Below are 12,241 nucleotides of genomic sequence, written 5' to 3' on the forward strand. Positions count from 1 at the left end.
GTGTGTGCGTGGAGGATTGGATGGGAGTTAGTGAAAATCTACAAAAGAAATTGTAAACTATTAGCTCAACAAACCTCGTAAACGTTGTTGTAAGTATTTTTGTTTCGTTTTAAGTTCGTTTATTTGCCATTGTTTTGAGTGGGGAGGGAGTTGGAGAAACAAAAGCTCTTATAACCATAAGTTTCAAGATTATGTCAACTGAAAAATTATTGTATCAATGATATCAAAGTGATATCATGATATAGAAATTGATTTGATAACATGACAAATTAAAACAGACATGCAATTAATTTCATGTATAATGTTAGACAAATTCAAAAATTCATAAACATGGAAAGAATGATATGATAATTGAAAACTGCAAACAAATACGATTTCATAATGAAGGATCATGATTACGCGAGAAAACATGATCATTTTAAGTCTACTGCACAATAAAAAATATATATCCACAGAATTCTATATTTGGCCAATTGAGTTGCCAACACAATTACATATAGGGACATAAAAAAGCAAAGGAGACGATACGAACAAATAAATAAATCAAATTAATTCACTTGAGGGATCATTATATGAAGAAGCCCTCAAATAACATGGCCCAGAACTTCGACTCTCATCGATGGAAAGTTCATGGACGTGATTGGATGGAACCTGACGTAACGTGCCCTCACCGGCTTAGGTAGTAACGAAGTCACGTGGGAGTTTCTGTCATAATTAGCTGGGTACACCTGATATGATATCACACACAAAGAAAGACAAACTTTAGCACAACAGTCAGACCGCAACTGTTTATGATTATAGAGATAATGAGGCAAAAACCTGGGAATTGCATGCAGTACACAAGGACACGCGAGACCTCTCTGTTCATCTTGCATTATACTTCACGAGTTCAGACACCGCTTTTTGAAATTGCAATAATTCATGATCACAACATGTGCTTTGAAAATATGAGCGTGAAACTTGATAGGAGACATTTTGAGCTTTTTAACTCTAGATCATTCTGTTAACTTGACCCCTGAGTAAGTACTATCAAAAAGATGAAGTAAGCATTAACAAATTGAACGTTCTGTTTTTATTCATTAACTACATTATTGAATCAATCTGGTTCATTTTAAAGGTTTGTACAACATTTTAAAGAAATTCATTTTAGTGCTTTAATAGTTCAAGAACCAGGAAAATAACAGGCAGAAGCAAAATGTACTAACGGATCCAGCATTTCAGGTTTGTGATTAGCTAATTGTAAACCAAATGAGAGTAACTCTAAGGCAAGACGACCCGTCATCACAACCTTGATGTGCGCCCATTTGTGGGACTGTTTTGTTCATTTTCCTTCGTCCAATCTTAGCTTAGTAGTGAATTTTCTTTCAAGTATTTTTTGTTTTTTACATGAGCATGATTGTGGGTGAAAAGTAACCACATGCATTCGTTATTGTGCGAGTGGAAAACATTTAAAGTACTCATAAGGAGAAAAAAATAGCCCGATTTCATAAATAAGGTGAACTGTAGATTTCTGGAAAGCTTAGGTCTGTAGAAATATGGATAATTAAGTTTCAGAAGGTGAAAACGATGGATAGATGGTGTTTTGAGATTCTTTTCTGACCACCAGAACCCAATCTGACGGCAAAATTTCCGGACCAAAATTATGACGTCACGCAAGAAACGAACCAGCTAGCCCTGCGCTGATGCGCTGTTGTTACACATCGCCGTGGTTCAAAGCGTGAGTTCTGCATGATCTGTATGAACATTTCAGCGAGGCATCTTCCTAAGAAAGGAGGTACGTGAACTTTGTTACATATAATTTTCGAACATTTTTCGTATGTCTTGCTTAGAACTAAGAAGAATACAGCGCTCCTTCTATACTTTTACTTGTGCTTTTGTGCCATAGTATCGACCCTCGAACAGTCGGTACTTGCTAATTCGTGCTAGAACTAGAAGCTCGTAACAGTCTGGTCGGGCTAGTAATTCCCTGAAATTTTGCACATCCATCTTCGTCTGTAGATCTAACATGTTACATTTTTAGATAGAGCTAACGTTAAAGATCTAGACTAGCAAATTAGTCCTATTCCTAGAGTCCTGAAAAAAAAAGTGTTCCCAAGACACCCTCTGAACCCTGGACATTTCAGGATTCTAGCTAAATACATATATATCAGATTCGTATCCCAGATATGGATAACTAACTATGGGTTTGGCTTTAGTCCGTAGTTTGTTTATAGGGAAGCAGAGCTAGATATAGTATGTAGGTTTAAATTAGACTTTAGAGGTCTACAAGCTACTGCAGAGTTCTACAGTAAACAGTCCCTATACTTTTGTGAGACGTAACTATGCCCTGCCTCTAAAACACACCGCCCCATTTTATCAAAAGATAAAATCGACATCTTACCACACAAGTTGCCATAGACTTACAGTTGAAATTAACTTTATAATCAATTTGACTCTTTATAAAACAGTGCCCTTTTGTCCTAACGGCTTCTGCTGCTAGCTTAATTGCTGCTGGCGACCGGCTGGCAGCTAGAATGTGTCCACTGAACACGCTTTATATGAGCTACTATACGGTGCCCATAACCCTAGCTACTCGTGTATCAGTATTCAAACAAATGGTAGTGAGAGCGCGTTTACACCGAGCACGTTAACGCCAACCGTCATGATTTTTTTTTTTTTTTGGGGGGGGGGGTGGGGGGGGGTGAAGGCTATGGTGCGAAAAAGAGAATCATGTCTGGTTCCCTTAAGAAAAAAAAAGACAGTATTTCGACAGAAAATCACCAAAAAATAGTGTTCTTATGTTTTAATCAACGGCAACAATCAGTCACCAGTAAAAGTTTACTTAATAGCGATATTAGGGAGGTTTAGATTTTCGCGACTGAGAGGTTCAGAGGGAAAAAAAATGCTTTGAGCATGCGCAGAATCGCATATCACAATTTCAGAGCCCTCCCCCCCCCCTCTCTCTCTCTCTCTCTATCTCTCTCTTTCTCCCTCTCAATTCTTCTCTTGGTCAGCGATGCAGGCTAACATGCCATGATTTTCCCTAGAACAACCAATAGAAATCAGTGTAGGCGGTCAATGCAATTTTCCTTTCTAAACAGTTGTTTTCAGAAAAGCTGCAGAACACTAGGCTATTTTTTTTTTCTTTGGGGGTTATCTTTCTTTCTTTTTTTCTTGTAGATGGGGGGGATACCGTGGATGGGGTAGTGTAGACATCTTGGTCATTTTCGCTGTTTTGCACATTTAAAATTTGTGAATTGAATGTTTCTTTTTTTTTTTGTACTGATCATAATCATAGACATTAACATAATGTATTCCTATATGACCGGGTCGCTGTGTTTTCAACAACACGCATGTCAAATTTCACATATGTTTTTCGTACATTTTGTTGAAAAGGGAAAATAAAATCTGAATCTAAATTTGAATTGGAATTAGAATTAACATGGACCAAACGAATGCGGTGCATGGTATTATAATCATTTTTTATTGTTATGATGCACGGACATGAGGAACAGCCCTATTGGCTGAATCATGTGCTGTCCTGGAGTAAATGCAATTATGAAATTAATAAACATGTATTCTTATCAACCATGACACTCTTCTTCTTAGTATGAATTATCTTATTGGTGATCTTTGTGGCCATCACCTTATACATTTTCACATTACTGATACCTAAAAACAACGTCTCTTATTATTGCAACAAAATGTCAATTATTCTTGCCCTAAGAGAAAAATATTCCTGGGTAAAGTGGCCATGTATTTAAGTGTAGTGATGAGTATGTATGTGTGTGTGTGGGGGGGGGGGGGGTACAGTGCGTTATTCCGGAGATTCGTTATTCCGAAGGTTCGTTAATCCGAAAAATGACACAAAGCTCGTTATTCCGAAGGTTCGTATCAAACCCTATTTCAGTTTCAGATCAAAGAACCTTCGGAATAACGAACCCTATTTCATTTTCGTATAAACGAACCTTCGGAATAATGAACCCTATCATTTTGGGATAAACGAGCTTTCGGAATAACGAACTTATTTCATTTTCGGATTAACGAACCTTCGGAATAACGAACAGCACCTGTGTGTGTGTGTGTGTGGTGGGGGGGGGGGGGGTTGAACGGACATTAATCGCCTTTCTTGGCCGCAATACATTGAGATCGCTCTCGGTTACAAATCATACCAGGTCTAATCTGAGGACTTGTCTACGCCACTGCCCCCTCTATACCGTCGGAGCTTTTGGATTTCTCAAGAAGAATTCAACAATCTTTGGCCGGTGCCCATTTCGGTGGAAAGATTTTTAAAATCTTTTTAATTAAATAGATTCTGGGACAGTAGGATTGCCTGAATCATGGTATCTGTCAACTCTTGATCCATATGTTGTCGGTCTTCGTGGTGCACTCTGACATGTGTGTTGGAAGTTGACAGTGGGGCTCGGGGGAGGGTGTGGGGGGCGGAGACTAATACCCCGTTTATTCTGCGAGCGGGTTTTCCAGCCGCCTCGAGGAGGTTCGAAAGCCCGCTACGAAAAAGCGGGCTCTCGTCTGTTTATACTGCGCGAGCGAAAGCAGGCCCGAGCGGGTCTTAGCAGGGTCACGGCTTCCGTTCCTATGGTAACCGAATTCCCCTCCGAAAACCGGCGCGCGCTTTCGTGGCATCACTTTCGTGCGGAAACGTGACTGCTGAGCGCGAATTTATAACAACGTGGGTTCGCGATCCGGTGCAGTTGCTTGTTTACATCATGAACGCGCGATGACCTCCAGTGATAACTTCCGGGTCAGCAAAAAAGCGGCTTTTCGAACCCCCTAGCGTTTATACTGCTGTCGAGCCTCCTCGAGCCTGCTATAGCGGGTTCTGAAACCTCCCCCCGTAGGAGGTTTCAGAACCCGACCGGACCCGACCCGACCGGATCGCCTTTTCTGAATTCTGTCTGTTTATACTGAGCTGAAAGCCTGCTCGAAGCGGCTACAGGGGGTTTCAGAACCCGCTTTTTCCTTAGTATAAACGGGGTATTAGAGGATGTCTCCGTCCCACACGAGGGAGTTTTTTTTATTTTCAAAATTGATATGATTTGATGCGTATTTTGACGGAATAATTGCTTTTTTTCACCCGTTGAGGACGAGTCCCGAGTATTCTCGGGCAAGTGTCTATGGGAAATGCGTTTTGTAGCAAATTCAGTCCGTCCTTAACGGGCTAAAGAGAGGAAATGTACGGAAAATTTGGCTGAATTAGTTATTATTCGCAACCTCTTTATCCAAGATCGACATAATATGCGCGTCTTCATTGTGTGAGAGGTGGACCGAATGCATTTTCAGAATCAAAGTCAAACCATGTGATGCACACCTTTGGTGAAATATTTGAGAATTTTCAATCAAATATTAATACATTGTAATCTTCAACATGTTCCCATTGCAGATCATCGTGACAAGGTCTATAAAGAGTGCTAAAAAAAAAATAAGAAAGCTAAATTTGAAAAAAAAATACAAGGGGGGTGATCCTCAGAAAAAAAAAATCTAGGGGACACGACCCCCCCCCCCCCCCTTAAAGATGTTTTATAAGGCCAAAAGGGCAGGGGCGAAAGAGAGGGAGAGATGGAGAGAAAAGCGTTTCAATAGCTCGAACTTTGAGGGACTACAGATTCGAAAATAATGGACATTTCTTCATTTTTTTTTATCTTTAGGCATGAATGATGCTACTAAATGGAAATTTTAGGTCTTAAACAAAACTATACCGCTGTTTGCTCCCTTAAAAGGGAAAAATGAAGGGGAGGCAGAATTCACTCCTATAGGTCACGTATTAGACGCTCGCAATAATCCAGCGGTTTGCTTCGTAAAATGGCCGCCGTTGGACTCCATGGCGTACTACACCTGTTCAGGTGCAGAATCGCGCAAGTAGACCCTCTTAGACTAAGGGTTGTACGCTCTTTGGTAGAGAGCTACTTCATGCACCGACAATAATTATGGGGGCGCCATTTTAGTTTTTATAGGTTGCGTCTTGGCGTAATCTAAAGCTGCTTTTCAACACGACGCAGGAAAAAGGAGAACGTCCAGCTCAAGCGTCGTCTCAAACATCCGTGCAGCAAATCTAAAGCTCCCTACTGTAACAGAACCAGTCATGGTTCCTTTTGGCGCACCATAGCAAAAACCCGGCCCGTTGCCCGTACTGTGCTTGAGACTCATATTCACGCTCATAATAGATGCACGTTTTACGTGCAACATCTTAGCGACTGCAGTGGTCGCAAACGTATCGTACACGAACACTTTCGACATGGCCTTTTTAATTCTGAGCCTAAAAGCAAAATTAGGATAACTGTGTTTTAATGAATGGATAAAGTTTGTGCCATTTAATCAGTCTTCTTCGTTATGTGTCTAAAACTAAACAGTCATGGCTATATATATATATATACATGTAATATATATACATATTATGTTATATGTAATATATATATATATATGTATATATATATATATATATGTATATATATATATATATATATATATATATATATATATTATATATATATTTGACTTTTACTATGCGCCATCACTTCGTCGCGCTATTCCCGCGGATTTCGCGGTCCTGTGATTCCAACACCAGTGCTAGTGATCGATAATTTTGATCGGTATCGCCTCGTTAATCTGACGTGTTGGAACGGCTCGATTTAAGACTGTTCGCGGGCTAGCACTATAGGTACTAGCACCGAACTTGAAATCACACAAGGTCCCGCTGCACTTTTGTGACGTCACAGTTCAGGGCTCGAAAAGGACGCGGCTGTAAATTGTTGTTCAGTGAATTGATTAGTTTTAACTCACAGTTTCTCAATGGCGCGAATATATTTTGATAAGACAAAATGATAATCTGTTTCAGGAGTATTTCCCTCTTCTGTGATACTTTTTCTTTCATAAGATATTCCTAATATAAATATCTCGTTCGTTGCACTTTAAAGGGTGTGTACAGTTCTGGTCGAGGTGAAGATTTAGCTTTTAACGTTTTGCAAGATATTCAGAAACCACTTTATGAGATGTCAAAGAACATGCAGTTCTAAGGGGTATCAAAAGTTTATTCGATGAAAATCGGTTTTGAAATGGCTGAGATATCCAAAAACAAAGTGAAACAAAGAGATACTAATAAAGTTGGGGCATGTCGCCTTTTATTATTAGCACTTTTTTGGATATCTCAGCCATTTGAAAACCAATTTTCATCAAATAAACGTTGAATCCTTCTTAAAATTACATGCTCTTTCATATCTCATAAGAGGCTTTTCATTATCTCACTTAGGAATGTTCAAAACATGAATCCCTACCTCAACCAGTACTGTACAGTCCCTTTAACTCTACCTTGGGTCCACGGGATAGCGGGTCGGTTGTAAAAACCCAATCGGTATCATCCAGGGAGGTGGAGATGTACATGGACGTTGCCCATTGTTCAGCATTTGATCTACCTTGAGTAACAACACCTGTGACGATGTACTCCTCTCCGAGGTCAATCTATTGCAAAATAGAAATATAACAAAGTACAGTGATTGGGTTTTGTCCCCTAAATAGAACGAGGAGTCCTTCTAGCCTATTTCTTTCTCTTCTGTTTCCTTCTCACTACATTCCATTATGGCTATCCCTTTCTTCTTTGTATTTATTTTTCTTTCTTAGCATCACATGTGTACTTGACCATGTATGTTTTATTGGGCCAAATAGTTTGTTTTTGATGTAGCTAAGAGACATCGACAGTTGATTAAAACTGTTTAGTTCTTTGTGCACTCAATGAGGCCCCAATATTAAGGTCGGCATACTGAGTATCCTCCTGTATTGTACTTTGATTTTTTTTTCCTTTAATTATATCCCTGTTCTCTGTCACAATGATTTGCTTACCCACATGTGCAAAATAGCCATGCATAATAATGAACCACGTGTAAGATGAGCATATTCCGAAAGTGATCATAGTTGATTACACGTACCGTGCAGAAACAATAAGATGAAATGAAATGATATAAAAACACTCAAGTAAACAAACAGGAAATTGACTAAAAGTAAATGTTAGGTCTTATTCATCGACAAACCGTGTTTTTCTCCATGATATCTAGAGGATCAGTATTTTTTTCCGAATTCATGTAGGTTTTAATTGTTATAATGATGACAGACATAATTATGTTTGTAGTGTGTAGATCTGACGATTATCATTTCTAACGTGAATCAATGAAAATGATGTCAGCGTAATTTACGATGTTGATATTCGAAACTGCAAACAGTGTGACTGTTGGGTATGTACGTATGGACAAACATTTTGCCAATTATGAAATTGATCGAATCGCCAATCAACTTGAAAAGAAAAATAGTAATCTTGTTTATGAACGTTTTCCGTCTCAGAATAATGAACTTCCTTTGGAATGCGGCGAGACACAAAGGACTGAAAAGAAGGAAAATGCCAAGAGGTTTAGATTGACATGGCACAAATTTCTAAGATATGCTACAATGTTCACCGCTGATCATGGACAAATCACAAGGAATACACGCTAACACTCCCCTCTACCTGTCCACACTGAATATCATGGTATATAATTCCTATGTCAGAGTGTATAAAACCATATTATAGTTTTAAGAATGTATACCTCATTTTATGCTCTCATACTTCCCGATCAGGAAAATAGCAGTTCCTGACACAGGATGAATAGAGAATGAATGATTGAATATCTAAACAATTGTACATTGTAGTAATTTGCAGTCAGTCACACTCTTTTTATTTCTTTGAACCAGAACACTAATAGGCCCTGTCTGGTTCTTCGTATAGATTTCACCGATATCCAATTGTCTCATTTTGCCCTCTTTGAAATACTGTATACAGATTTGGGCAAACTGCAGTGATATTGTCAAGTCTGTTAGAAAATGTTAGATCTAAGATTGATATTTTTCGTCAATGAGTAAATGTCCGTTGTGTGCATGTTTGTACGTGTGTGTGTTTGTAAGCATGCTTAGTATACTTTATCGTTGTTTCACCCAGCAAGTTTAGACTCTCATTACTTTGCCCTTTCTGTACACGTTTTCAGGACTTGACTTCACACATAATCATTATGAGCTGCCTTCCTGTCGAGCACTTAGTTATTCATAAATTCTGTCGATTACGTCTTTTATCAGTTAAAAACATGCCTTCAGCTCCTTTATGTATTTGAATACATGCATTTGTATTTATCTGCGTCTCAAATGTATTTAGATTGTCGGGGCGATCGTTAACAATCGTCCCGGCGCTGTATAGGCATGCTAACCTAGAAACATTGAATTGCATATTACTTGAATATGACACAATTCTGAAGCAAATAAATTTCCCACAATAGATATACAATGTACTCTTAAATGAATCCCAGAAGGATTGGAACAATCATCCCCCAGCATTCCACTGATTCCCAGTGATCAGTTACTAAACATCCCCTTTAAAACCCGATATCAGTTTTTGTCTCGTGAAAGTAAAGGTAGTAGACAATTCTTACTTTCAGCCATCCGTCTTGATCAGAAGGATGTGGTTTCCATACTGCCGAAATACCATGCGAAGCAGGATTCATGTTCAGCCGGCCATGCTGCGGCAGGGTAACGGGGCCGTATGTAGAAGACGACGACATACTTGAATCAGGAATCCGACCATCTTCGACCCCGAGAGGGACGCCTTGATCGAGTGGACAGAGCTCACTCTCGTGATCAATTGCGGCTAGAATCAATAACCATTAAATAGCCAGTTTACTGTTAGCTTATGTGAGCAATGATACAATTCTCTTTTTCTCTTTTTCTCAGTTGGTAGGTATTTTACTTCTTTTAAAATAGCATAATGCACAAGCTTGTCCGACGTAACAATTCGTGGAATTCATGTTCAAAGAAGAGAATAAGCTTGCGTCTATACTAGTTGACCAGAATTGGGTCAGCAACCACTTCATTAGACACCCATGCCTTCATTTTTGTATAGATAACGTTAACCACCTTTTCTATTAATATCACCAAATGCATGCACGCTTGCCAAGCGGATAGGCTCGCCAGCACCATATATTGCGATTATGGATATTGTTGTTACATTATAAAGGATGGTTATCTCAGTGAAGTTAAAAGCCAACATGCCTGATTATAGAAATGACCTTTTAATAATCATGTGCGAAATGAAACTGTGAGCTCCAATATCATGTCAAAGTTTGTTTACAATATTCGTGCTTATATCTGTAATAAAAACATAGCGAATAACCTCATACAAAAACGAACATACAATGCAATGTAGTGTGAATTATTTTATACCTATGATGTAAATTATGGAAATGTCATTGATACATAATTCATTTTATCTTCAAATCACACCTCTTATCTGTAATATCGACATATCCTGTAACATTGCCAAAAGGAAATTTCATTTATGTGTACAGCTATGATGAAAAGAAAATAACAACAAACAAAATAATCAAACAGTGTTATCTATTCTTTTTAACTTGGAAGACGGAGTAAATAATAATTAACAAACAAATAGAGCAAACCAACACAACACAGAGACCATCGCATAGAGACTCACTTATACAAACACGGCCACGTAGTGAATACATAGTGAAAAAAAAAGTGAAAGAGGAATTACATGGAAATGCTGCAAAGATGAAAATCGAAATAAGCTATATTTCAGATATCTGTCCTCAATCAAAACAAATAGTTTAGAAAACATGGAATTAGTGTGCTTGTTTGTGAATGTGAGTCAAATTGTAACTTACTGTTTACCTTCATTTTCACTACTAATAAGTCTTTGCCCTACAGGTAAAGTGAACCACTTCTTGCAAACCTTTTAGGATCTTTCCCATTACAATCATGCCAACAATTAACATCTATAATACATTTGTGTATGCAACTCCGGTCAATCACTTTAAAATGTTGGACTTTTTCATTTCAATTTACACGCATTTTGACAGACGGCCCAGCTGGAGGAAGTGGTTCTGTTAAAATTAATATACACACTCTTTATAAACACATAATGCGTGTTTACATTGTTGCCCTGTTCGTGGTGTCGACATAGCCTGATACAACGTTGGGACCGGGCACATACTGATATGAGTGTGTGCTTACATGTCTAAAAATCAAGAATATCTACCGATATTATATTGCACAGGTCCATAGCCAATCAGCTCCAGTCGGAGACTCATGTACTGGTAGTAAGTTTGTGGATGGAGTCGAATATATCGCGCAGTCATAGCTCGCCTGAAGTAGTGTCTCACTTGACTCGTCCTATCATAATTAGCGGGAAATACCTTCAATGGCAAGAACGTTATGAAAAACACTAGTGAACAAGCGACAACAATTTATGAATTATTAAAAAAAAAAGGTTTCTGTGAAGTGCACACAAACTAACTTACTGTTCACACGAACGTAAATTTTAAACCATGAATACTTGAAGAGTTTGTTCGCAAAAACCGATAAGTCCATTTTTGAAGATTTTGAAGTACGGTCTGTGTCATAAAGTACAAATACCTTTCAAATGATATATTGGTCACTACATATAAAGGTATATTTTTGAAGTTATGGTCATAAGAAACAAAAATGTTCTTATTATTCTCTTTATGTTTCTTGACCTTTAATCGCAAATATCTCCATTTGGCAAATATGGACTTATCGGTTTTTGCGAACAAACTCTTCATTTTTTATTATACACTATTATTGTATCCCTTTATAATAACTTCGAATGTATGATAGGTAAACGGTATTACAATGAATTGGGTTTAAAAGCTATTACCTTATCATTCTCATTTCTTTACGTGTAGCCTTGACGCGGCTATTGGTAATGTTGACATGTAGATAATCTTTGAAAACGATGATATTAATTTGGTTTTATTTAGAGAATCCTTTAATCATCATCTGCATGGTGGGTATATTTGCTCTCAATTTTGTGCGTGTCACAACCCTACCTTCGCCAGCATGAACAATCTGCTTTAAGAGGCATGAAACTCACCTTTACGCTGCTCGTGAAAGAATCCATATAATCTGTCCAAACTATGCTGTCTAAGCTGTATGACAGTTTATATGACGTGACATACTGGTCAAGTGAGGCCCTTCCCTGTGTGATGATACCAGACACCAGGTAGTTCGATCCGAACTGAACCTGCAACCATTGAAATGTGTTTAGGACGCTGGTACTCCACGATTCAGGTCCGTTGAGACGAGCGTCTTGGGTACAATGGCCGCCATCGTAACAGGATGAAGCGGTGATGCTGGAGTCTGGAATGGCACCACTTTCGAGACCAAGAGGAGTACCAGGAAACATGCTGGGACTCTC

At 38.6% G+C, this 12,241-nt stretch overlaps 1 protein-coding gene across 1 annotated transcript in view; it reads right to left on the reverse strand.

The window, feature by feature from the left end:
- Positions 1-584: 584 nt before the first annotated feature.
- The window catches only part of LOC139734659 (lactadherin-like), a 29,553-nt gene continuing 17,896 nt past the window's right edge, over positions 585-12,241 (reverse strand). The window contains exons 6-10 of the mRNA XM_071645447.1: positions 11,918-12,240; positions 11,063-11,219; positions 9,444-9,658; positions 7,306-7,455; positions 585-728 (exon numbers count right to left, since the gene is read on the reverse strand). Of these exons, the coding sequence (XP_071501548.1) occupies positions 585-728; positions 7,306-7,455; positions 9,444-9,658; positions 11,063-11,219; positions 11,918-12,240 (989 nt within the window). The remainder of the gene's footprint in view (positions 729-7,305; positions 7,456-9,443; positions 9,659-11,062; positions 11,220-11,917; position 12,241) is intronic.

The sequence above is a fragment of the Diadema antillarum genome, unplaced genomic scaffold (assembly GCF_040938485.1).
Source record: "Diadema antillarum isolate AM-2024a unplaced genomic scaffold, OU_Dant_1.0 seq00000538_RagTag, whole genome shotgun sequence".
Lineage (NCBI taxonomy): Eukaryota > Metazoa > Echinodermata > Echinoidea > Diadematoida > Diadematidae > Diadema > Diadema antillarum.